General features: G+C 39.4%; 2 protein-coding genes across 2 annotated transcripts in view; one reads left to right on the top strand and one right to left on the bottom strand.

The window, feature by feature from the left end:
- GFM1 (G elongation factor mitochondrial 1) overlaps window positions 1–12317 on the top strand; it is a 52202-nt gene extending 39885 nt beyond the window's left edge. Inside the window, exons 14-18 of the mRNA XM_052656277.1 lie at window positions 2058–2220; window positions 3796–3940; window positions 9924–10084; window positions 10894–10947; window positions 11106–12317. Of these exons, the coding sequence (XP_052512237.1) occupies window positions 2058–2220; window positions 3796–3940; window positions 9924–10084; window positions 10894–10947; window positions 11106–11237 (655 nt within the window). The 3' untranslated portion in view covers window positions 11238–12317. The remainder of the gene's footprint in view (window positions 1–2057; window positions 2221–3795; window positions 3941–9923; window positions 10085–10893; window positions 10948–11105) is intronic.
- Window positions 12318–15530: 3213 nt separating this feature from the next.
- RARRES1 (retinoic acid receptor responder 1) overlaps window positions 15531–27851 on the bottom strand; it is a 43584-nt gene continuing 31263 nt past the window's right edge. The window contains exons 4-6 of the mRNA XM_052644061.1: window positions 25851–25987; window positions 15906–15968; window positions 15531–15826 (exon numbers count right to left, since the gene is read on the bottom strand). Coding sequence (XP_052500021.1) covers window positions 15677–15826; window positions 15906–15968; window positions 25851–25987 — 350 coding nt within the window. The 3' untranslated portion in view covers window positions 15531–15676. The remainder of the gene's footprint in view (window positions 15827–15905; window positions 15969–25850; window positions 25988–27851) is intronic.

The raw sequence follows: 27851 nt of genomic DNA, 5'->3' as shown, positions 1-27851 counted from the left end.
TAAATTATTGTTTTAAATAATTGTATGAAAATAAGTAAAAACACCTATGGCTTGCAACTGTGGTAAGACTATAAAGTCAAAATAAATCTACAAAATAAGATATACAGTAAAACCAACACAATTCTAATCAACATTAACGTTTATGTGAGAGATGATGTTTCGCCAAAGTGAAACTTTCACAGAATGCCAGTGGTCTGACCACAAGAGCATGGATTCTTTTACCTTCAGCGTGTCTGTTCACTGCCTACCAAGTGGTATCTTAGTTCTTCCGCTTCTGTAAGCTCCAGGAAAATCTCTTTGTGCAGCGTCCTTACAAGGCTTTTGAGTTGAATGCATCGTTTATATTCTTACTGTCCTTCTAGAAACATGTTTGTTGGTCTTGGTGCAAATTCTGGCTCTGCCACTTAAGAGTTGCGTCACATTTGGCAAGTTACTTGGCTTCTCTGACCCTGAGGTTTCTCACCTGTAAAATAATGACAAAAAAGTAGTGCCTACTTCATGGGTCTGTGGTGAAGAATAAGTACTACAGTCCATAGAAAGCACTTAGCATAAACCTGGCCCTTGTATCCTCTTATCTGGCATCCACTCGGTTATAAACTCAGCCAGGATCCCTGAAACTGCATGGGTAGCTCATTTGTAAGCTGGTCCTCCAGGGCACTGCTGTCCACTGGAGCTTTGTGCAGTGGTGGGAATGTTTTGGCAGTTGCTGCCCTGGACAGTAGCCACTCTCTACGCTTGCCTGTTGATCATTTGCAATGTGACTGGTGCAACTAAGGAATTGAATTTTAAATTTTATTTAATTGTAATTAGCTTCAATTAAATATCCGTGGTTAGTGATTATCATATAAACCGCACAGATCTAGAGTATGTGGTATGGATATTATTATTAAATTGAAAACGAAATTTACATTGTCTTGGAGAACTCGAGCATACCTGAAAATATGTCAGTGGACCCGTTTTGAAACCCCTTAGTAATTCTGTGGTGATTTGGCAGTTGTTTCTCTTCTGCTGTCCTTTTGATTCTAATGTCTGTTTACCTTTCAGCATTGTTTTCGCCAGCCCATCCTGAAACTCTTGGCAACTGCAGCATTATGTAAAGGCAATTCATCAGGCACATTCACACTTAGGGTCTCTATGAAAACTCATTCCAAGCTGCCGTCTCCTACTGAAATTGCTATTTACTTCTGCCAAACCATTCACAGATCTCTATGCAGGAACAGATGTTCATTAATGTCCACTTAGCTGCAGTTATCTGTAGACAACTTTGAAAGCAGCCAGCTTCTTCCATCTTATGGTCTTGAGGAAGGTTGCAGTTTAAAAGAAAAATGCCTTGCAAACAGTAGAAACTCATGAAATGTTTTTTAAAGTGATATAGTAGCCTATATTTACATATATTTAATATGCATGCAAGATGCTTATGCCATCTTATTAATGTTGTCTTTAATAATTTGAAGTAAACACTGACCTGTGTCTATATATGTGTCTATTTGGAGGACTTGACTTATGTTAATTGTGCTGATTCTGCCATTAATCATTTTCAGGTGTTAGTTATCCTTCCTGAAACTCCCCTTTTTGTATTTTCTTAGTCCATAGTGTCCAAGTTGTAAAATCAAATAACTATCTGAATGAATTACTGCATAACTCCTATTTTCAGATAACTGTCCTCAGAGAGATTCAGGACAGAACCCTGTGTCCCAGGGAAACAGAACCCTGTTTCCAAAAGAAAATGGGTAAGCTTTTTGGAATGTAGGTTAGAATAAGAACCTTCCACTGACTCTCTATTGTAACACTTTTACTTTCTACTTGTGAAATTCAGATAAATTAGCAGAATTGAAACCATGGATTACTTGATGGAGTACCCCACCTCTAAGTAAGAACAGAAAGGAGCGAATTCCTTTTAAAATAAATTCTATAATAAAATTTTATAGCAAGGCCATCCTATTTGAAGGAAGAAGTAAAATTGATGAGAGGTGGTTTTCATTTCAGTTAGTAGGAGTTTATTTCATTTTGGTAATTACACTATGTTGATTTTTTTTTTCTTCTCATATTACTTTCAGGTTTGACTTTACACATAAAAAACAATCAGGTGGTGCAGGCCAGTTTGGAAAAGTGATAGGTGTACTGGAGCCTCTGGACCCAGAGAACTACACTAAGTTGGAGTTTTCAGATGAAACATTTGGGTCAAATGTACCAAAGCAGTTTGTGCCTGCTGTGGAAAAGGTAAAAAGAAACAAACAAAGCCTTTATTGCATTAAAAAAAATTAAAAAACAGTGTATTAGATATCAAATCATATTGCTATCATGTCTTCTGTGGTTCATTTTTGTTCCGGTCCTGCTTCTTTATCTGATTAAGCTCTCCATCTGGTTTAGAATCATTAAGTTCAAGAGCTGTAAATATAAGCTATGACAATGAGAGGAAATCATTCTGTTTCTGAATCATAGTTATTACATTTCTCTTGATAAATTGAAACGACTTGATTGATTATAATTAGCAATTGAAATTTCCAGTAGTCGTTAGGGGTTTGTGAAAGTCTTACATGTAGTACCCTTGTAGTAGAATGGCCATGCATTAAGACTTCCAGCACCTGTGTGTGTTGTTATCTCTGCTAATGATTAATATGTCCTTGGGTAAATCACAGTGTTCAGAGCCACTTTCTTTTGTAAATTGAGCATACAATACTTAATCCTGAACCCCTCACAAAATCGAGGATTGGATAAGACTCTGACATTTCTTTGGGAATTGTGAGGTGTTTTGCACATGTAAGGGGTTATTTGTGTTTTACTAGCTTTCTACATCACTGGCTTTAAGACTGTTGTAAACCTTTAGCAACTGTCTGCTCGTAAAGATTGAGGTTATTTTATAAAATCTTTTAACTTTTAACTTAGAAGTCTTTATTAACAGATCATGATTTTGGTTTTAGCATTAATTGTGGTAGCAGTTTTTGTGATCATCCATTATACTTAATTTCAAAACAGTATTTTGTCATTCACACAAATGAATGTGTCATTCACACAAATTTAAATTATCTTTTATTCTCTAAGGTTCCCATAGGTGAAGGAAAGGTTAGATGTTTTACAGCATTCAGAGTTTACAATTTTGAAATGGCAGAAATATATTGTACTATATGTGCAGCTGTGTAAACTAACTTGAGTTGTAGCAGCTCTACAAGTATTTAATGAATGAAAAAGAACTGCACACATATTAAATTGCACTCTATGTATAATTTATTGTATGTCAGTTGTATCTCAATAAAGCTGTGTCTTAAAAGAATTGCTTCGGAAAAATGAAATTAGTTTTTAATTTTAGTTCTTACATTGTGTAGCACAAAAATTATTATGTAGTGGTCTGCCAGTGAGTCAGAGCAGTGATAGGTATAGAGTAGGAGCTTAAGACACAGCTGTTGATAAGATGTCAGTTTTGATTAAAGTTTTACTTTAGGGAATTTTTTAGATTTGCCTTTCCTCTGTTTACGCCTTGTAAAACTAAGATCATGCTGACTCTATAATGTATCATGAGAGTTTAGTAATTCTTGAATATTAGGTTATGAGAAAGTGATTGCTAACACTCAGCATCGTTTTCAAACCGTTTCATACCTTTAAGTAATAGACTGTTCCAAAGGATTGCTCATCTACATTCCACAATAATAAAGCTTAAATAGGCTGTTCAACTTTAAAGAAATTTTTTTTAATGAAATATACATGAAAATGTTAAACTTCTGAATACTAAAATGTTTGAGGGTTTTTCTTAATGCATCTGCAAGTGAAGAGACACTCAAGAAGCTTATTCATTAACAGGGGTTTTTGGATGCCTGCGAGAAGGGCCCTTTGTCTGGTCACAAGCTCTCTGGGCTCCGGTTTGTTCTGCAAGATGGAGCACATCACATGGTGGATTCCAATGAAATCTCTTTCATCCGCGCGGGAGAAGGTGCTCTTAAACAAGGTATGCTGTGCCTGGCACCTGCCCCATCGATGATCTGCTTCCCTAGTGGACCATCAGAGCCACAGAAGGTGGCACTATGTTGCTTAGGTCTTCTCCCAGCACCCCCCACCCCTTCTACCCCCTTCCCCTGGGGCACTAGGCAGCACACCAGGGAACAAGATAGGTTCTGGACAGGTATTCATAGAATCAGTGTGAGGATAGATTACCGTGTTTTCTTTTTTACAAAACTAAGATCCTACTTTGTTCTCCTCAATTATCTGATATTTTTCATATGTTTAAATTCATAGATAATCTGCAAGCTGTATTTTTAATAGAGAAGACAAATGCTTAGAATTTTAAGAAATATTTTAAAGAAACATTAACTATAGTCATGCTATTTTTAGTGATTTATTCAGATGTCAGAAAACCTATAAATTTGTAAACAGTTTTTTCACGTATAACATTGTAGGCATTATGAAAGAATTCAGTAAACCTTATTCTCAGTGCAGATTTCTTACTAAACTGCTAAAATTGTCAACCTTTCTCACAAGGATAATAATGTGTATTAAAACCCTGATAATACCAGAACCATAAACAATTGCAGGTGTGTCTGATTGATTGCTTTTAAGAGAGAAAAGCAAATGACACAGCAGTTTGATATCAGGGTTATTCAACAAAAGAATTTTAAGTTATAACTGAAAGTCAGAGAATTCATTCTGTTTGTCATCTCTTCCATATCCATTATATGATGATTCATTAGTTATGTCCATTAGTGTGTTTTCACAGAAAATTACATTATAGTTCATAAAATATTTCATAAATATTTTTATCAAAGAGGGTCAAAATGGACAGCAGAAAATTCTAACACTTCTTTTCCAGGCATTCAGAAAATCAGGATTTTATTGATTTTGTTTGAGTTTTGGACTTGGTTGTTTTTAGTCTGTTTGCATCTGTGATCAGGTGTGGGGCAATGGCTGGAGAAGGTTGCTTATTTATTGACCAAGCCGCTAATTCCTTATTTTACTTAATGGGAGCCATTAGTTATTTGTTATTTCATTTCCTAGTTGTGAAAGAGTAAAAGAATCCTTTCTTTTCTTTATGCCAGCTAGCTGTCTATTAAAAATGCAGTTGAAATCTGTGATCTAGAAACTTTGTCACAATCTGACAATTGTGTTAATAGGAAAAGGGAAATAAAGTCACAAAGTAAAATTTCATTAGGCATGACGGAGAAGGAAATGGCAACCCACTCCAGTATTTTTGCCTAGAGAATCCTGTGGACAGAGGAGACTGGTGGACTGCCTGCTGTCTGTGGGGTCACACAGAGTCGGACACGACTGAAGCAACTTAGCAGCAGCAGCAGCAGCAGATCATAACACCTGCCTTTTGCCTTCCAAGGTGTTTACTACTTTAATAAGTATTAAATTGATAATTTAGTTGTAATCACTCTATAGTTTTCTCAGCTTTATTGAGGTGCAGTTGACAAAACTGAAATATTTTAAGTGATGATTTGATAAACATATGCATTGTGATACTTTTTTTAGTATAGTTAAGACAAATTAGAAATCATCAACTATTCTATCCTGGAAATAGGTAGCTTTCCTGGATAGAGGTTACATAAAGCAAGATAATTTGTAAAATCAATAAAGAGCATCATGCTTTTCAGTTGTACCTATATGAAATAAAAATAAATGTAGATTAGATGTCCATAATGTAACATATGTATATCCATGAAAAAAATCTGTATGTCTATGAATATTAATTAAACAGATATGTACCATTTAGTTTTTAAATACTTAAGTGTGCAGATATTCTTATGTGTGATTAATTGCCTGATAGGGAAGCAAAGGAAAAGCACTAGATGATAATAGAACTGAGGAGTATTGTGGGGTTTTTTGCCAGAAAAATATGTGCAAATAAACAGGGTGCTAGCATGAAAAACGAGTTACTTTGCTGTTTCATCATCTGATTCTTTTTTCTCCATGATTAAAAGATAAAAGTGTAAAAGAATAAAAAAAATTTTGCTGGGCTCTTACGAAAATCAGCTTTTCATACACATACCTCCACTGATTATCATATGAGAGTTTTAAGGTGGTAAATGTTGATAATGGAGCTTAATATCAGATTAACTTATACTTTTGAACTATTATCAAAATTGGAAGAAAAATAGTTCATGTTCTCATATGTTTTTAATTTTAAAAAGTGAAAACTGGAACTATATTCAGTCACAATTTAAACTTTTTCCCTGAAATTAATCAGTGATATAACTAAAACTGAAACGTGAAATTAAATGTTCTTTCAGGGATTTCACCCCATGGATGTTAACCATTACCATCATTTTCTTTTCTTTTCTTAATTTTTCATTTTCTGCCCTGGTCTTTTTTGCAGCATGCAGGATCTTTGATCTTCTTTGTAGCTGCAGGATATTTTTAGTTGTGGCTTACGGGATCTTTAGTTGTGACATTCGAACTCTTTAATTGCAGCATTCAAATTCTTAGTTGCAGGATGTGGGATCTAGTTCCCTGACCAGGGATTGAAGCCAGACCCCTGCATTGGGAGTGCAGAGTCTTAGCCACTGGACCACCAGGGAAGTCCCACCATCATTTGCTTTGGCCAATATTTAGACCACTGTGCTTGGTCTCTCCACAAACATTTAATTTGTAGTTACTCCACAGGAGAAATAAAGGCCTATCCAGGATTACATTAGCTCATTTTACTCATCATTGTCCCTTTTTTGATCTCCTGGGCTGAGTTTGAATCCTGGCTCTTCTTCATACTTAACTCTGTGGAAATGGGCATGTCCAGCTGCTTGCAGATAGTAATTCCACACTATTAAATCAGAATGTGCTTAAACATGGCACAGGCTTCCCAGGTGGTGCTAGTGGTAAAGAACCTGACTGTCAGTGCAGGAGACACAAGAGACACAGGTTCGATCCCTGGGTCAGGAAGATCCCCTGGGGGATGGCATGACAACCCACTCCAGTATTCTTGCCTGGAGAATTTCATGGACAGAGGAACCTGTTGGGCTATAGTCCATGGGGTCACAGTCAGACACGACTGAAGTGATTTAGCACACAACACACTTGCACATATGTGTTTGGGTATAGTGAAAGCTTATCCCTCTTACCTTCATATTACCTTTGACCTGTTCCATGCCACCCATTCCCAGATTTTTGTCTCAGAGAAGTCACAGTAACATTTATTGATGACTTTTGTGCTGTGTAATAATATTATGCTAAGTACATGAATTATCATATCTTCCACAGTGACCTGATAGTTGAAAAAACTGAGACTCAAGAGTAGTTAATCGAATGACCCAAGGCTACATGTTAGTTAGTGGTGAAACTGAGAGTTAAACCCTCACCAGGGTCCTAGCCCTTGACCACCTCCTCTCAAAACTCTTTGGCGCCCAGCGTGGTGTTTTCAGCTTTATCCCTAGAGGACTGAAATAGAAACATTACCACCTCTGCCCACCACTTTAGACTTAAAGGTCTTGTGATGGATGGTGTGGATATTTTCACTTCCTGCTATTCTACTTGAGGAAAAATTGCTTTTAGGACTTGGCTGCTATGTGACTATTGAAAAATGGCAGGATGAATTAGTTCTGCAGTCTTGTCATTACAGAATGGGATAGAGAAAAACATGAAGAAGGGCAAGTGAATCAGAAGGTGGATTTAGGAAGAAAGAAGGAATTAAAAGGAGGAGGGGGGAAATATGAAACAGAACTGGACAGGTCGCCCTCAACAGTTAAGGGATGGACACTGTATACTGGCCCCTTCTTTCCCTTTAGGATATGATGACTCTTTCACACTTTAGCTCTTTTATATTACTGACCTTTTGAAAACACTAGATAATATGTAACTAAATATGTCTGTTCACATCCCTCTTTCTGGGTACCTCTGTGCCTGTGTGCTCAGCCATGTCTGAGTCTTTGCAACCCCATGGACTGTATAGCCCACCAGGCTCCTCTGTCTATGGGATTCTCCAGGCAAGAATACTGGAGTGAGTTGCCATGCCCTCCACGGGATGTTCTCAGCCCAGGGATTGAACCTGCATCTCCTATGTCTCTTGCATTGACAGGCAGGTTCTTTACCACTAGCACCACCTGGGTTCTGCATTAATTACATTTATTTAGAGCCAAGGACGGAGAAGGCACCCCACTCCAGTACTCTTGCCTGGAAAATCCCATGAACGGAGGGGCCTGGTAGGCTGCAGTCCATGGGGTCGCGAAGAGTCGGACACGACTGAGCACTGAGCGACTTCGCTTTCACTTTTCACTTTCATGCATTGGAGAAGGAAATGGCAGCCCACTCCAGTGTTCTTGCCTGGAGAATCCCAGGGATGGGGGAGCCTGGTGGCTGCCGTCTATGGGGTCGCACAGTCAGACACGACTGAAGCGACTTAGCAGCAGCAGCAGCAGCAGAACCAAGAAAGCCCAGCCATTGTGGTAACCCAAGAAGTTACAAGAAATAGAGCTGCTTCCATAGTCTAGAATTTTTAGTCTAAACTGCTTTAGATATCTACATAGAATTCTGCAGGGCCTCGCTAATGACACTGAGGAATCTGCACAGCTCACTTATCCCTCTTTTGAAATCAAAACTCACTAATTAGGACTAATGAGTCAGAGGTAGGTCTGAACTAAGATATGATTTGAACTAGAAAATATTTCAAAGAAATCCAAGTATATTAAATGGCTGTTCTTCTAAGTATTGCACTTAAGTTAGTATCTTTAGAACAAGTGCTTTAAGGCATATACAAGAATAATTGCTGACTAGTTTATTATAAACAATTGATGCTTGGAAGATTAACTTTTTGAAAAATTAAATATTTCTTTGTCACCTTTTCGTGCTTTCTTGAAAGTCTTTTATATGTTATTTATTTATTTTGGGCCGTGCTGGCTCTTCGTTGCCGTGAGGGCTTTCTCAAGTTGCAGTGAGAGGGGGCTGCTGTTCGTGTGCACAGGCTTCTCACTGCGGAGCTTCTCTTGTGGAGTGCGGCTCTAGGCTCACCAGCTGCAGTAGTGCAGCGTGTATTCTTAGGTGGCCCTCAGGCCTAGCCGTTCCGTGGCATTTGGCATCTTCCTGAATCAGACCAAACCTGCATCCCTTGCATTGGCAGGCAGATTCTTACCCACTGTACCACCAGGGACATCCTGCTTCAAGTCTTCAAAGATAATCCATCCAGTCTGAGGCTGAAGTATTATTCCACACTGTCATAATGTCCATATTAAATTTGAGTGTTGGAAGTTACATTCTCTCCACATTGTTACATTTCTCCCTAAAGCATCTGTTACAGTAAGAAGTATTCTGTTTAAGTACTAAGTGGGACTAAAAAAAAAATAAGTGTGGACATACACATTGGGGTATACTGCTTAAATGACCATTAGCATCTCAGCCAGTGTCTTTATTTTGTAGGTGAAGAAACTCAATAGCTGGATTGATTGTGTTTTTCCAAAAGGCATGTCACTTATTAGAGGCAGAGCAGAAAGCAGAAACTTGTATTTTTAGCTCTCAATCAGGTATTGAAATTGTTTAGCCTAGACAGATCTCAGGCCTGACTTGATTGTTGTCTCCAAGTATAAATGTCTGCCAGGGACCAACAAAAAGGGGTTGATTTACCTAGGTCAGAGACTCAACAGCTAGTGAAGGATCTCAGAATTAGTGACCGCTAACTGCATAATTTAAGTGGGAAAGGACTTTATTGAATGTTGTTCTAAGACCCCTTTTATATTATTCTCTGCAACCTCATGATTTTTAAGGATAAAAAATGGTAATGGACATACTAATATTAGAATTAAGTGTTGTCCTTCTGGAAGTTCCATTTAAAAGAGTGGCTGCTACTGCTGCTAGAAAAATGAGTCCAGATCAAATATTTTAATCTTATCATTTGTGTGTGTACCTTTGGGAGAGTACTTTCCATCTCCCTTTTGTACATCTGGATAAGGAAAGAGTTCCAGTTTGTTTAAAGATTAATAAACTGATGTATTATTTATTTCTTTAAACCCCAGCCCTGGCAAATACAGCATTATGTATTCTCGAGCCTATTATGTCGGTGGAAGTTATAGCCCCAAATGAATTTCAGGGACCAGTGATTGCAGGAATTAACCGACGCCACGGGGTAATCACAGGACAAGATGGAATTGAGGACTATTTTACACTGTATGCAGATGTAAGTACTGTTAGTCACTGACAACCTTGCTTTTATTATCCACAGGAGAAAATCAGGATTAGCTTTTGTGTTTGGAAATTGTAGAGCAAATTGGCACATTTCCCTGGCTATTCAAGTGTTGAATTTGTGCTTATATATGTGTGTGTCAATTTCTATACTTTGCTGTTAGAGCATCTCTTTAAGTGTAAAAGGTAAAAATGAGATTCATCTCATGTAGGCCTTTTGTATGTCATTTTCTTAGATGTACAATTACCTTTTCTTCCTCATGATAGCTTTATTTGCATAGCTATTTTCTTATGTTCTCATTTATTAGGATAATATTTATCTCCTTTGCCTTACTTGACTTAAAGTTCATGGGAGAAAGGGCTTAGTCATATTACCTGAGGTCTCCTAGAAGACATTACTGTGGGCATATCATTGAGGAATCCAGAGAAGAGTTCTATTAATATTCACCTTTTCACAGAAGAAACACTCTGAGTACTTGAGCTGCAGCCGTGTGGAGTGGGGATGAGGGGGAAGGCTGTCAGTGGTGTCCACTCCGCCAAACTGAAAGATCGATTTGCTAGTTGTGACTGTCAAATGAAATTATCTTCAAATTGGGTTTCTATTCGCAATAAAACAAAAATAAGTTTTTCTTTGGCTTCTAATTCTTTTAAGCCAAGAGTTACTAGTAGAAACCAGTAGAAACTCTTTTAAACCAAGAGTTACTAGTTACTGGGTCTAAAGGAGTTAAATGGCTAAGGCTTCTGTGTTTTTCTCAAATATTTTCCAATAAGCAATGCTGAAGTATTTATTGTGTTTGTTTTCAGGTCCCTCTGAATAATATGTTTGGTTATTCTACTGAACTTAGGTCATGCACAGAGGTAAGCAGGTGTTTAAATTTTACTTCAGTGCTCTTCAAGAGACCATCCTACAAAATGATCATTTTTGTGAAATCTTGGCTTTGCATGACTTTCTTTACTTGATAGTTTTTGGAGGTCTGGTTTTTGAAAATCTTTTTGATTTTGTTTTGAACCCCCAGGGGAAGGGAGAATATACAATGGAGTACTGCAGATATCAGCCATGTTCGCCAGCTACACAAGAAGAACTCATTAATAAGTATTTGGAAGCTACAGGTCAACTTCCTGTAAAGAAAGGAAAAGCCAAGAACTAATTTTTCTCACTTTGTTGACGAACTTTAACTGTATCTGCAAGTTTGGATACTTTAATGGATTCCAGTGGAATAAACTCAGGCTGAAAACAAGTAACTTTAGAAGCCCATCCTATATATTCAGGAGTTTCTGTTATGTAAAGGTTAATTCTGTGTATATCTCAACTCTGTTGATTGGTTTTATACCTCAAATAAAATATGGTTATTATCAAAATATAGTTAATATTTATTTGAGAGAGGAGACTTATTTCTGTTCTACTTATAAGCTTAGAACATATATAAATGTGCAGATTTTTCAGCATAAGGATTTTCAGTATACAGAAAAGCTGAAAACACAGTAAAAACAACAGCCATATACCATCCGTCTAGACTGAATAGTGAACAGTTTTGTTAAGAGTGTTTATCAGATAATAATTTGTCATATTTGCTTTCTGTTTGTTGCCCATCTGGTCACATACTTCCATTCCTTAAAAAAATATTGTTTTGCTGATACTTGAAAGTGAATTGCATATTTTATGATACTTCTTGGAGTGTCACTTTTTTTTGTTTAAGAGTGGGGTTCCTTTGTGACAACCTGGATGGCCCTAGAGGGTATTATGTGAAGTGAAATAAGTTAAAGACAGATACTATATGATTTTACTTATATGTGGATCTAAAAATCAAAACAAATGAACATGACAAAACCAAGTCTCATAGACACAGAATAGAGAAGCAGGTGGTTGTTAAAAGGGAGGGGGGCAGTGAAATAGCTGACTGAGGTTAAAAGGTACAGACTTCCAGGTCTAAAATGAGTCATGGGGATATATATATATTTTTTTAAACAAAAAAGTATTCATATGATCTTAATGGAGAATGTTTTTCAGATTCTTCATTGGGGTATTAAAATGCTAGCTGAACTTCTAGCTGTTTTATATAGAGCTGATAGCTTCACTTTGTGGCTTATACACATTTGTAACTGCTTGTTTTCAGGGGTATAAATGTTACTTTTTTGCAGACCTGTGAGGTAAAAACAGACCCTTGCATATGCTTGTCTGTGTTCATTTTAATGTTTCTGCAGTTTGGAAATAATAAAATACAACTTACAGGGTTGTTGGGTAGTCTGTTTATCCACGCAGTAAATGTTAGTTGAATTTGAGTCTGTTGGAATGTATCACATACTGTGTTGAGATTATGAAAGACAAATGCTAAGCTTTTGTTTCTAGGGTATATTGGACTTCGCCAGGAAGTTCTACTATATTATTCAGAATTGGCTCATCCAAAAAAACAAGAATAAGATCTCATAAGAACCCATCCAAGACCAGAACCGACATCTTTTGTTGACTCAGTTTGGTTATATAGTAGACCACGTTACCAGTCAAAGTCTGCAGGAGGAAAAAATTAATGACAGCGTGTATAAATAAGGGTTTCTTTTATCCTGCTTTCAGGATGATTGTTGGCTAATTTAAAGAAAGACAGTATTATTTGCTGGAGAATGGTAGCAGCACTGGACAGTAGTATCACCCTGATTCCCCCTGGTAGCAGGGTTTGGAATATAAGAATTATTCGCGGAGCTTTAAAAAAATATCCAGGCCAACCTTTAGGTGCTGCTGCTGCTTTGGATCAAGATCAAAGGTTTTCCAGCATATTCTAATGTACAGGCATGGTTAAAGACCCCTGCAATATCACCTGTACCTCCAAAACATGAAACGTTCACGTGTCATATTGTTAATATTCTTTTGTGTGATGTTAGAGTTTGGGCTGTTAGTTCTTAGCTTGGTAGCTTTATCTGTAAAGATATACAGTCGATTTTCTATTATTCCTTTCCTCCTTGCTCACTGAGATTTAGGTTGTGAAGTCACTACATTGTCGCTGTGACAGCTGGGTCTTAGTTAGGGCCCTCAGGATCTTTGATCTTTGTCATGGCTTGCAAACTTTCAGTTGCAGCAGATGGGATCAGTTCTCTGGCCAGGGGTCAAACCCAGGCCCCTTGCATTGGGAGCACAGAGTCTTAGCCACTGGACCACCAGGTAAGTCCCGCTAAAATTTAATACTGAAGTTTTAGAGTTTTTCATATTTTAATACTTTTGAAATATGGATGGGTCTTAAAATTGATGCCAGTTAACCAAGGCAGCCACCAGGTTAAGTAGTAAATTGTGACAAATAGGAATAAATCCCTTTGTAGAAAACATCTACTTTCCAAAAGTATGAATTTTTGAATTCGAGCTTTAATTGCTGCTTAAAATGTCTTCAAATGAAATAGTTAATGAAATAGTTAATGTTTTCACAGGCAGTTTATTGTGAGCATTCACTCATTTATCCATAAGTGCCAGGCAGCATGTTATGTGGCTGTAGCACTTTGAAAGTTAGGAAAGGTCACAGAAGAGGTCATAGAATTTCCTAAGTTGAAAGAAATTAGTGTAATAAGCTCATTATGTCATGAAAGATTCTCATTCAAGGGCCAACATAGAAACTTCCAAATGACTTTCAGAAGAACTTATTAACTTCTAACTATTCATAGCTCAAAACAAAACTATGAGTAGAATCAAAGGAATACAGGCAAAATCCTGGTGTCACCTTGTATGTCTTAAAATTTTTGAAAATTGGAAAGAGATTAGGAAAATGAATGTGATACTGCCTATAACTCTCATTGTGTCAGAGTGACTCAGAATTTTTTAGACTCTTAATGAAAAGAGGGCTTAGGGAATTTAGAGGTTTTCATTTTATGTCAAGGCAGATGAAGTAATTTTTCTCCATTGTTAGCTAGCAAAATCAAGTCAGCAATTTTAGACTCTGTGCTAGAAAAGATGTTCTAATGGTGATATTCGGAGAAGGCAATGGCACCCCACTCCAGTACTTTTGCCTGGAAAATCCCATGGATGGAGGAGCCTGGTAGGCTGCAGTCCGTGGGGTCGTGAAGAGCTGAACACGACCGAGTGACTTCACTTTCACTTTTCACTTTCATGCATTGGAGAAGGAAATGGCAACCCACTCCAGTGTTCTTGCCTGGAGAATCCCGGGGACGGGGAAGCCTGGTGGGCTGCCGTCTATGGAGTCGCACAGAGTCGGACATGACTGAAGTGACTTAGCAGCAGCAGCAGCAGCAGCAATGGTGATAGTGAGAAATTTTTAGTAGGCTTAACTTTTGTGGATTGTGTAAATCTATAAATTAGGTAACTTTTTTGTATGTTGTAAGGGTAGAGTTCACCTTTATAATCTATTTTATATGTCTGTGTGTGTTAGTCACTCAGTCGTGTCCAACTCTTTGTGATCCCATGGACTGTAGCCCGCCAGACCCCTCTATCCATGGGATTCTCCAGGCAAGAATACTGGAGTGGATTGCCATTTCCTTCTCCAGTGGATCTTCCTGACCCAGGGATCGAACCCAGATCTCCTGCATTGTAGGCAGATTCTTTACCTTCTGAGCCATAGGGAAGTACACATACAGACCTCGCCCCACTGCCTTTTGCAATCACAGTGAGCCACACTGAAGTCCCTGAAATCTGTTAAAAGGTTACCTTAGATTCCTTACCTGGTTGGATTAAAGGTTACATTTGTGAGTCTAATCTCACTAGTTAAAAATGCCTTTACAAGGATGAGAGGACTTAGAAAGTTGAGACAAGAAAGATGAAACCCCTTTCTAGTTCTTAACATGACACTGAAAGTTTAGAAATCACAGGACACTGAATGTGCTCACAATGCTCTTGGCACTTTTTGGTAAATATTTAGGAAACTTCAGTTAGAGGAGCTTAGTACTTTGTGTTGGCTTTATCTATCACTAGATTGTTTGAAATCTTAAAGTATTTTCTCTGCATTTGAACTCTTAAAGTATCTTCTCTGCATTATCATGTATGTTGGGGATCTGATATTTTCTTTAAATGGCTGTTTCCAATGCTTTGGAAAACTTAAAATTCTTAAATCCAGTGGATGTTGAGAAGATGACTGCAGAGGGTTGGGGTTTTAAATGGAGTAGTACATAAAATGTATCTGCTAAAAAACAATAGTATAATTCATCTTTTCTTTTGTAAGGGTCCATGTCTTTACATACTAGATAGAAGCAATTTAACAATACAAATTAGTTGCCTGCAATATGATAAAACTACTGAGAAATGCAGATTTAGAGATGCAACCATCAATTTTGTTATAAATACTTATTAGTGCAGCTGTGGTATATACTAATTAACTAGATTTTATACGTCAGGGCTGAAACCCTGAGGAACCTGTGGGGTCACTGAGCAGAGTTCAGTATGTACCTATTCCCAGAGTTAAAAACTAAACCATACCCATCAAGAAACAAAAATCCCAATATCTTTTAATGTTTGAATATTTATTTGTAATCACAGGCTTTCCTAAATTATTAGATTGCCTTACACTTGGCTGTTTTACTAGAATAATGATTTAGGCTATTTAATGCAGAGTACAGTCATTTTGTTTAGAATGTGGTATAGACAGATTTGTCTTGCTTTTCAGAAATTACTAAGCTCCGTCAGTGCCACAGCCGATCCTTCTTCAGTTCCAGAGCCTTCTTCTGGTGTCTGTCGCTCTTGACAGTGGTACTTCACTTTCAGTGGTTTGCCGGGGTACCAGACCAGGTGAATACGGCAGGGAATAATTTCCTGGGGAACAAGAGTTCTAAAAGATTATGACCTGCCAAAACTTCTGGTTTAGGCAATTCTATGTACCATTATGTTTTACCTGTGTTGAGAATTCATGGAGTAGAACAGTATAATCAAAATCAATTGCATCATCATTTGTTTTCTAGAAGAAGAAAAAAAGAATTAGTGCAATAGATAGGATAGGTTTATATTAGCTCAGAATTTGGAAGGCTCATCTTACATAACTTCTCCAGTGGGTGCCTTGCATCACCTGCCGCCTCTTTGAGTCTACCCTCATCTCCTTTGGTGCTATCCTACATCAAGATGAAGAAGTCATGGATTCTTACTGTTTTGCCACCAAGTCAGGAAAATCTAGTAAGATCTTTCTATCATTTTTTCTCTCTAATACTTACAGGTTTTGATGGAGACTAAGGTCTATGAGGATAGGGAGAATCTACTGATACTCATATATGCACCTCAAGCTGATATGTAGACCTGCTATGCCAGGCAGTAAAGACAGGCAGGGCAACCAGGATTTCTAGAAGGCCACTGAGGCCAAGTCCTGTGCTAGGCATTTCATACATTTTCTCATGAAATTCTCCTGTCCTGCAAGAATATGTATTATGGTAGTGGTAGTCGTTCAGTAGTGTCCGACTCTTTGCAACCCCATGGACTGTAGCCCACCTGGCTCCTCTGTCCATGGGATTTTCCAGGTAAGAGTACTGGAGTGGGTTGCCCTTCCTTTCTCCAGAGGATCTTCCCAACCCAGGGATCAAACCTGGGTCTCCTGCATTGCAGGCAGATTCTTTACCATTTGAGCAACCAGGTAAGCCCTAATTTTATAGGGAAGGTAACTTGAGGTTACAGCTAGTAGGTGATAAATGGGGATTCAAACCCAGATAAATCTGTGGACTTCACCACTCACATCCTTCATGTTTTACCATACTGCTTCTAAAACCAGCACATTTTCCAGGTAAGCAGGCAGTCTCCCACATCTCTTTTATTCAACTGATTTTTATAAATGTTAAGAGTGACTAAATCAATTTCCTGTATTTTGCAGTAACTGCTTGGGCTGTAAAACAGCTTATCCCTTTCGTTTAAAAAAAAAAAAATGGAAGAAATATTTAAATTAATTTGGATTGTGACTTTAATCCAGCAGGCTTTCGTTGAGACTATTTAAGAATATGAAAAAGCAAAAACAAAAAGGAGATACTATATTCTGTCTTCCCTTTGCTTACACTGTTGAAGATTTTTTACAAGCCATGAAATTTCCATCAAGTGGAGAAAGGGAGGGAGGGATAAGGTAAAAAGAGTGGGCCTGGATCAATCACAAATTGACCGCTTTTCTGTGATGCTTTTCATCATTGGGTAGGTTTGCCTTCGCCTAGCAGTGTACCCATGAATGATGAAAGCACATATCCAAAAGACAGACTGCATAGTCAAAGAATTCCTAAGAGAACATGTAGTGTCTCTTTTCTATAAAGGAACAGCTTCTGGAGGCTCCAGTTGTCAGTTGGGCATTGCTGGCTTTGGGGGTGGATTTAGCCTGTTTGACTCAATTTGGTGGCAGTCTTGACCTTGGGCTCTATTGACACAGCTGGCTGCTGTGCTGTGTAATTCTTGTCTTAGACTTCTGTGCTGCCTGCACAATTTCTCAAGATCTGCTTACCATGTATTTCTACAGCTAAAAAAATTGGTATTAAGATTTTTTACAAGCCATGAAATTTCCATCAGGTGGAGAAAGGGAGGGAGGGATAAGGCAAAGAGTGGGCCTGGATCAATCAAAGAACACATGTACACACGTGGCTGATTCATGTCAGTAAAAACCACTACAGTATTGTAAAGTAATTAGCCTCCAATTTAAATAAATAAATTAAAGAAAAAAACCTGGTCTTATATGTATGTTTTCAGGGCAGTGGCTCTTTGTTTTTGAAAATAGCATTTCTGAAGGAAACTGTGGCAATCTCCAGATTTATGGCAAAACGGGAAAAGGCCTGAAATAAATGATGGCATTCCAATTAATAATCCACACAAAAATTTGGGTTATTGTAATGCTTGGACACTCTCTACATTTAATTAAGACTTTCCTTAATAATTGGGCTTCCCTGGTGGTGCAGAGGTTAAAGCATTTGCCTGCAATGTGGGAGACCTGGGTTCGATCCCTGGGTCGGGAAGATCCCCTGGAAAAGGAAATGGCAACCCACTCCAGTATTCTTGCCTGAAGAATCCCATGGACGGAGGAGCCTGGTGGGCTACAGTCCACGGTCGCAAAGAGTCAGACATGACTGAGCGACTTCACTTCCTTAATAAAGTTATTGAAACTAGGCTTATTAAAGAACTGCAGCCCAGACAAGGCACGTCCATGAACCTGGCAAAGTATCCAGGGTGCACTGCTCACACCAAGTAGGGCTCTGTCTGCCAGGGAGCCATCATTTTTAATATTATTCAGAAATAATCCCTTAGTTTTGTTCAAATCATCACATGTCAAAACCTCAGTCCAAACTGAGGGCCTACTGTCACATTTTCCTGATAATTCAGTGCTGTAATCCTCCTAGAGACAGACCTGAAGTGTTTGGTTTCCTTACTCATGACCCCCTACTGCCCCACTCACCTCTAAAAAAGGAATGATCCCTAGCAGAACCAGGGTGGTTTTAATAGAGAATAAGTAGGCTTAGGTTATGAGTATATGCTATGAAAAATTTTGTTTTGTTTTAATTGAAGTGTAGTTGATTTACAGGGTTGCTAGTTTCTGTGTACAGCCAGGTGACTCAGTTATACATATATGTACATATTCTTTTTCCTATGTTGCAGTAGGTCCTTGTTGGTTATTTTATATACAGTGGTTTGTATCTGCTAATTTACCCCTCTCCTACCCCCTTTTCCCCTTTGGTAACCATAAGTTTGTTTTCTATGCTTGTGAGTCTTTCTGTTTCATAAATAAGTTCATTTGTATCCTATTTTAGATTCGACACGTGATACTGTATGGCGTTTGACTGACTTCACTTAGTATGATAATCTCGAGGTCCACCCTTGAAGCTGCCAATGGCACAGTCTCATTTCCTTTTATGACTGAGTAATACTGTGCATCTATACTACATCCTTGTTATCTGTTCGTCTGCTGATGGACAGTTTAGGTTGCTTCCATGTCTTGGCTGTATTGTAAATAATGCTGCTGTGGGCATGAGTATCTTTTCGGATGGTGGTTTTCTCAGGATATATGTCCAGGGGTGGAACTGCTGGATCATATGGTAATTCTATTTTTAGTTTGCTATTCCTTAGTTTTCTAAGGAACCTCCCTGCTGTTTTCCATAGTGGCTGAATCAACTTACATTCTCACCAACAGTTTTAGGAGGTTTCCTTTTCTCCAAACCTCCAGAATTTCTATTTGTGGACATTCACGATGTGATGGCCATTCTGAGCAGTGTGCGGTGGTACCTCACTGTAGTTTTAATTTGCATTTCTACAATAAACTAGCAAGGAGATCAATCAGTCCTGGGTGTTCATTGGAAGAACTGATGATGAAGCTGAAACTCCAGTACTTTGCCCACCTCATGCGAAGAGCTGACTCTTTGGAAAAGACCCTGATGCTGGGAGGGATTGGGGGCAGGAGGAGAAGGGGATGACAGTTTCCTGAGCTACCTTGGGCCATGGGACCCCTCCAGTCACTCCTTGCTTCTCTGTCTTGGCTTTGTCAGCCCTGCCTTCCTGGCTCTAGTCTAGGGACAGTCCCGAGACTTTCTGATCTTGGTGACTTAAAAAAAAATGTTGCTTGTTTTGCTTCTTGCTGGTTTTTTTTTTTTTTTTTTTCTTTTTCTGAAAGATCACAAAAATCTTTAGTGGCTACCAAATAGCGGAATTTGAAAATCTATGAGGGTTTGTGCATACTTTTCTTTAAGACAACTCTAATCTTGGAAGCTAAGCTAACAAGGGTCAGGCCCAGTTAGTACTTGGATGGGAGACTGCCTGTAAAAATAAGATAACTCTGATCTGAAATGTGGGCTTCCCAGGTGACTCAGTGGTAAAGAATCCACCTGCCAATGCAAGAGACATGAGTTCAATCCCTGGGTTAGGAAGATTCCCCTAGAGAAATTAATGGCAACTCACTCCAGTATTCTTCCCTGGAGAATTCCATGGACAGAGGCACCTGGCAGGCTACAGTCCAAGGAGTCACAAAAGAGTCAGACATAACTCAACGAAGCAACAACAATCTGAAACGCTATCAGCCTTAAACCAAATTTCCAAGTTGCTTCAGTACTGAAGCTAACATAAATCTAAATAAGTTTGTTAATCTTCATTTCATAGTCCTAAGAGAAGTGATTTGCCTTCGGTGACCCAGCAAGCAGTTGCACATTCAATTATTATTTATCTAAAACCCAAATACCACAGAGTAAAAATCTAAAGCTACTCAGCGACCATTCTCCCCCTGCGTTTGATTTTCCTAACCCTACAGTTACATTTGTCCCCACTTTCCCACTTTGCAGGCTGGTTGAACGATACTGATGGGACAGATGACATCAAGACAGGCTAGAATGAGCCAGAAATGGAGCTGCTGTTTTTGACCCACAGCAAAAACCGGTGGTGACTTTGGTGATGTGAGATATACAAATGCAAAAAATGGAAAACACTGCCATTAAAAGATACTAATTTTTCTGTTTTGTCTCTGTTCTCTCTTCCTACTGAGTTTTCCTCTGACGCTCATTAAAATTATTTCTATTACTTTGACACCATTTTCTACACTAAACAAAAAATTTCCCCTAACTTCTCAGGTAAAGTCTTGAGAGTTGAGAGGAGGTGACCTAAGAAAAGATGCAGTACTGTATCCAGACCCCTAACGTAACAACTTGCAGTTAGACGGTCATCTCTCAAAAAGTGCGCTACGGGGGAAAGAAATGTGTTCATTTCAGTAAGTAGAGAAAATACATTTCAAACAGTTGTCCACTTTACAAGTGACCTTTGAAAGGCACACCAAGCTCTTACTGGCATTAATAATGCTAACTGGATGCTGGGCAAACCCTTGTCCTCAGAAGATACGCACTGAGCAATCCACAGTGAATCCACTGCTTCACCTACCCGAGAAGAAAATGCTTTTTAGAAATCTGTACTTAAAGTTGGCTCAGCTTGCCTCTTGCAGAATAGTTGATATTGTTTACTCTGGAAATGCCCTTCTCCTCCCTGCACATCATAACTGGCTGAGAAAACCCCCACTCAGCCTTCTCCATGTCCACACCCAGCGTGAAAGTGTTCATCGTTCAGTCGTATCCAACTCTGCGAACCAAGGACTGTAGCCCACCAGTCTCCTCTGTCCATGGGATTCTCCAGGCAAGAATACTGGAGTGGTTGCCATTTCCTCCTCAGGGATCAAACCCAGATCTCTTGCATTACAGGCAAATTCTTTACCATCTGAGCCACCAGAGAACACCCAACCAGCTGAGGAAGACTGGCCCTAATTTCAGTTCATGACCGCAGACCTAGGGCCTGCAGGGCTGTGTGATGCTCAAATCCAAGACTCCCCCTTGCCCTCCACCAACACACACACACACCCCATCACCTCCTGTCTCATCCTTGCTCTCAGCTGGTGACCTTCCCTCATTTTTCACTGAGAAGAGACAGAACAGAACTTCCACAAGCTGCCACATGACATCAGCCCTCCCAGCAGCACCTGTCCCACACCTGTCTGCATTCCTCCAGGGGAACCCTCTGCCCTTGACCAAGGTCTTCTCCTGGATTGACCTTATCCTCTCTATATCTCTCCAAAGATACTAACTCCATCAAGTCTTCCTTCTCTTCCCTAAAGTTCTACTTCACCCCTCTTTACTGGATTTTTCTCATCAACATGCAAATATGTTGCTGAATCTCCCAACCTGAAAATACAACAGAAAACCCACGTGACCCACCCTCCAGTGCTAGTCTCTTTTTTTTAAATTCCCCTTTATAGCTAAATTCCTTGAGACAAGGAGTGCCCATTTCCATTCCCATTCTTTCCTAACCCTGCTCCAGTCAAGAGTTCACCCACACTGTGCCAGTGAGACAACTCTTGATAAGCCTGCCAACTGCCTGTATCAAATGGCCAATTCTTGGGCCTCATCTTCGTTGTCTTCCCAGGAACATTTGACACAATCAACCCTCGTCCTTGAAAGACTTTCTTTTCTACTATCTCCAACTTCTAAAGTTAAAAGTGCTTCAGGACTCAATCCTTACATGACCTTTGTCTACATCCATTTTCCGATCTCATCCACTCTCGTGGCTTTAAAAGCCTTCTGTATTGTGTTTGGCCTTGGAGTATAAAATGAAGCAGGGCAAAGGCTAACAGTATTGCCAAGAGAATGCACTGGTCATAGGAAACACCCTCTTCCAACAACACGAGAAGACTCTACACATGGACATCATCAGATGGTCAATACCAAAATCAGACTGATTATATTCTTTGCAGCCAAAGATGGAGAAACTCTATACAGTCAGCAAAAACAAGACCGGGAGCTGACTGTGGCTCAGATCATAAACTCCTTATTGCAAAATTCAGACTTCAACTGAAGAAAGTAGGGAAAACTACTAGGCCATTCAGATATGACCTACATCAAATCCTTATGATTATACAGTACAAGTGACAAATAGATTCAAGGGATTAGATCTGCTAGACAGAGTGCCTGAAGGACTAGGGATGGAGGTTCATAACACTGTACAGGAGGCAGTGATCAAAACCATCCCCAAGAAAAAGAAATGCAAAAAGGCAAAAGGGTTGCCTGAGGAGGCATTACAAATAGCTGAGAAAGGAAGAGAAGCAAAAGACAAAGGAGAAAAGGAAAGATACATCCATCTGAATGCAGAGTTCCAAAGACTAGCAAGGAGAGATAAGAAAGGCATCCTAAGTGAACAATGCAAAGAAACAGAGGAAAACAATAGAATAGGAGACTAGAGATCTCTTTGAGAAAATGAGAGATACCAAGGGACTATTTCATGCAAAGATGGGCACAATAAAGGAATGAAATGGTATGGACCTAACAGAAGCAGATATTAAGAAGAGGTAGCAAAAATACACAGAACTATACCAAAAAAAAGTTATGACCAACTTAGATAGCATATTCAAAAGCAGAGACATTACTTTGCCGACTAAGGTCCGCCTAGTCAAGGCTATGGTTTTCCCAGTGGTCATGTATGGATGTGAGAGTTGGACTGTGAAGAAAGTTGAGCACTGAAGAATTGATGCTTTTGAACTGTGGTGCTGGAGAAGACTCTTGAGAGTCCCTTGGACTGCAAGGAGATACAACCAATCCATTCTGAAGGAGATCAGCCCTGGGATTTCTTTGGAAGGAATGATGCTAAAGCTGAAACTCCAGTACTTTGGCCACCTCATGCAAAGAGTTGACTCATTGGAAAAGACTCTGATGCTGGGAGGGATTGAGGGCAGAAGGAGAAGGGGACGACAGAGGATGAGATGGGGGATGGCATCACTGACTCAATGGACGTGAGTCTGAGTGAACTGCGGGAGCTGCTGATGGACAGGGAGGCCTGGCATGCTGTGATTCATGGGGTCGCAAAGAGTCGGACATGACTGAGCGACTGAACTGAACTGATACCAAAAAAAAAGATCTTAATGACCCAGATAAACATGATGGTTTGATCAATCACCTAGAGCCAGACATCCTGGAGTGCAAAGTCAAGTGGGCCTTAGGAAGCATCACTACAGACAAAGCTAGTGGAGGTGATGGCATTCCAGTTGAGCTATTTCAGATCCTAAAAGATGATGGTGTTAAAATGCTGCCCTCAATATGCCAGCAAATTTGGAAAACTCAGCAGTGGCCACAGGACTGGAAAAGATCAGTTTTCATTCCAATCCCAAAGAAGGACAATGCAAAAGAATGTTCAAACTACCACACAATTGCATTCATTGCACATGCTAGCAAAGCAATGCTCAAAATTCTCCAAGCCAGGCTTCAATAGTACGTGAACGGATGTTCAAGCTGGATTTAGAAAAGGCAGAGGACCAAGAAATCAAATTGCCAACATTCATTGCATCATAGAAAAAGCAAGAGGATTTCAGAAAAACCTCTACTACTGCTTCACTGACTACACTGAAGCCTTTATGTGGATCACAACAACAAACTGGAAAATTCTTAACAAGATGGAAATACCAGATCAGCTTACCTGCCTCCTGAGCAATCTGTATGCAGGCCAAGAAGCAACAGTTAGAACCAGACATGGAACAACGGACTGGTTCCAAATTGCGAAAGGAGTACGTCAAGGCTGTATCTTGTCACTCTGCTTATGTAACTTGTATGCAGAGTACATCGAAATGTCGGGCTAAATGAAGCACAAGCTGGAATCAAGATTGCTGAGAGAAATATCAATAACCTCAGATACACAGATGACACCACTCTTATGGAAGAAAGTGAAGAGGAACTAAAGAGCCTCTTGATGAAGGTGAAAGAGGGGAGTGGAAAAATTGACTTAAAACTCAACATTCAAAAAATGAAAATCATGGCGTTTGGTCCCATCACTTCATGGCAAATAGATGGAGAAACAATGGAAACAGTGACAGACTTTATTTTCTAGGGCTCCAAAATCACTGCACATGGTGACTACAGCCGTGAAACTAAAAGACACTGGCTCCTGGGAAGAAAAGCTATGACAAACCTAGACAGCATATTAAAAAGCAGAGACATTACTTTGCCAACAAAGTTCCATCTAGTCAAAGCTATGGTTTTTCCAGGAGTCATGTATGGATGTGAGAGTTGGACTATAAAGAGAGCTGAGCACCAAAGAATTGATGCTTTTGAACTGTGGTGTTGGAGGAGACTCTTTAGAGTCCCTTGACTACAAGGAGATCAAACCAGTCAGTCCTAAAGGAAATCAATCCTGAATATTCATTGGAAGGACTGATGCAAAGAGATGACTCAGCAGGAAAGACCCTGATGCTGCAAAAGACTGAAGGCAGGAGGAGAAGGGGACGACAGAGGACAAGATGGTTGGATGGCATCCCTGACTCAGTGGACATGAGTTTGAGCAGGCTCCGGGAGACGGTGAAAGACAGGGAAGCCTGGTGTGCTGCAGTCCGTGGGGTCGCAGAATCAGACACAACTGAGCAGCTAAACAGCAACGTTGCTGTTGACACCAACCCAGACCTCTCCCCTGAACTTCAGACTCTTACGTTCAGAGGACTATCCAAATTCTCTACTTGGAATTTAGAATGCCCCAAATCAAGCTAATTTCTACCCAAATCTGTTCCTCTGTAAATGAAAAGTAGCCTTCTGGTTATTCATGCCAAATCCTAAGAATCATCCTCAACTTTTCTCATTGTCAGACATTCCACATTCAGCCCATCAACAAATACTGTTAGTCTGTCTTCAAAATCCAAATGCTTCTCACCACCTCCACAGCTGCCACCCTGATGCAAGTTACCAGCAGACTTTGCCTAGGTCACTGCAATACTCTCTTGTTCTGCCTGTTTCCACCCTTGTCTATCTAGTCTGTTCTCAACACAGCAGCCAAAATGATCCAATCTGGAAGTCAGATTGTCACTCTTCTGCTAAAAAGTCCTGTAGTAAGTAAATGACAAAGTCCTTCTGATGGCCTCCCAGGCCTTGTGTGGACTCATCCAGCCCATCAGCCACACTGCCGCCTCGGGTCCCTCCACCTGAAACCCCTTCTCTTCTGGGGGCATGGCTTGCTCTCACTTTTGGACCTCTGCTCAAATTAGAGGGGCCGTACTTTAGACTAAAGTATAATTCTCTCAATACCCCACATTCCCTTCTCCCTGCTTTATTTTTCTCCATAGCCCTTATTACCATTTGATATACATTTTCTTGTTTATCGGTTCACCATCTTCTCTCACTAGAATTAGTCCCAATACAGACAGCTACATTCGAGTCTTTTGTTCACTGCTATATCCTCAGTCCCCAAAAGAGTACCGGACATTCACATATTAATTGAGTGAATGAAATGCAGTTAAAACTCTTGCCACAAATCTAGAAATTCATCTTAATTTTTTCTAAGAACATTGCACTGGTTGTCTCCCTTGGGTTACAAGTTAACTTTTCGTTTTTCTTACCCACTGCTTGACACTGCTAATCTGTGACATGAAGTAGTGTAGAAACGGCGTTGTCTTTTGCCACATCACGTAAGAGCTGCCCAGAAAAGCTAGGTTCCAGATGGGTCTCAGGGATGGAGCAATATATCCATGACTGTCTGAAGGAAAAACAAAGTGCATTCGTGTTAAGACATTTATGGGACAAAAGTTTAGAAGTTTCAGTAGTCAAACAGGACTCGTATCTGTGTCTATGTTGTATAGAGGTTTACATGCTTCAGCTTGCCTGGTAAGTAAAGCTACTATAAAACAGTTTAAGGGCTACTTGCTGTATTACATAAATGCAAAGTAAGAGCTGTAATGATTAATCTAAAAATCTTCAATCTTTTAATTAGATGGGAATATCTATCAGTTATAGTCTCCACATCACTTTCTACTTTCGTTCTACAGTGAATGTGCTGGTCTTCACCAATCTAGCAAATGTCTTTGTCCTTCTCTGATCCCAGGCATTAAAGCCAATCCGTGGCAGCATCTGTCACTTTTTTTTTTTTTTTTTTGACCAAATGAAAAAAATCAAGTGGGTTTTTCCTGTGGTATTGATTTTGGGACTGTAATCTTTTAAATTCAGCATTTATTTTTTAAAAATTACTTAATATCAGATACTGGGATAGGTAGGGAAACAATGACTAATTATCTTTTGTGACTTTTAGGAACTCTAATTTTAGCAAGTTATTTATGAGCTGTTCATGGACCATCATTTATGTAGTTTGAAAGAGATATTCCTGGTCTGTATTAAAGCCTAATAATAGTTTAATATGTGAGGAATACTAACAGCTTACTTAGGAAATGAACCCTTCTTGGTAAAATAATCTTTTGCATAAATTCTGCTCTGTGTTGGTAGAACTTGATTGATTTATAACAGCATCAGTTCAGAAGGCATTCATTGATTGCTTGGGTGCTGTAGGCAATACAAAGAGTGACCCTACCTCTTCTTGTTGACAGTGTAGAAAGGCAGCTGACACCTTTCTTAAGAGAGGGAAGATTAGAGAGGAGAGGAGGGCACAGGAAATGGGGAGATTTCTTTGGGCTGAAGAAGTTGGGGAATATGTCACAGAGATGAGATTTGAGCTAAGCCTTGAATTCTTGTCGTGTGTGTGTGTGTGTGTGTGTGTGCACATGCATGTGAGAAAGAGTGAAAGACTCCCTTCATCTTACAGTGCCACTCTGAGTTTAAATCTTGAGATCAAAACAAATTAACCACAGAAGAAAAATCAGTTATACAAAATACTGTGAATAGTGAGAGCAACCGAATTTGTGTCCAGCATGAATTCGGTAGCACTGATGCAGAGTCACTTTGGACTTTAGCTGGCTATTCCCCAGTCTTTTAGATGTAACATATTGGGCTCATCTATAGGAAGTTTATAAAATTAGAAAAGGTGAAATTTTTTACTTATAATGAAAACTAGACAATTACTTTTTAGGGGAAAAACAGTGCAGAGCAAGGACATCATAAGATGGATTCGATCTTCTCACTCACCAATTGTAGAGAGAACTGCTCAACAGTCAAAACGCTGGGTTAACTAAATAATGGGATCTGCTGAGAGTTGAACTGCCTACTCCAACATGGATTTTGATTCACTTTATCCAAAACCAAACCTTTTCAGTTATAAGCAGATAATTTTATATATACAGGCTATAAATAGCACCATTAAATGTCTCTGCTGAATTGAAAGTGACAAGAGAACTTGTAGACTTCATTGATGAAAACATGCACTCTATTAAATCATTTGAATCTTCATAGCAACACGTGGAGAAGGCAATGGCAACCCACTCCAGTACTCTCGCCTGGGACTACAGACCCTAGGGACTGTAGCCCGCCAGGCTCCTCTGTCCATGGGATTCTCCAGGCAAGAAGACTGGAGTGGGTTGCCATTTCCTTCTCCAGGGGATCTTCCTGACCCAGGGGTCGAACCTGCATCTCTTATGTCTCCTGCATTGGCAGGTGGGTTCTTTACCACTAGCGCC

Source organism: Budorcas taxicolor, chromosome 1, assembly GCF_023091745.1.
Source record: "Budorcas taxicolor isolate Tak-1 chromosome 1, Takin1.1, whole genome shotgun sequence".
Lineage (NCBI taxonomy): Eukaryota > Metazoa > Chordata > Mammalia > Artiodactyla > Bovidae > Budorcas > Budorcas taxicolor.
This window is presented reverse-complemented; position numbering and strand designations above follow the sequence as displayed.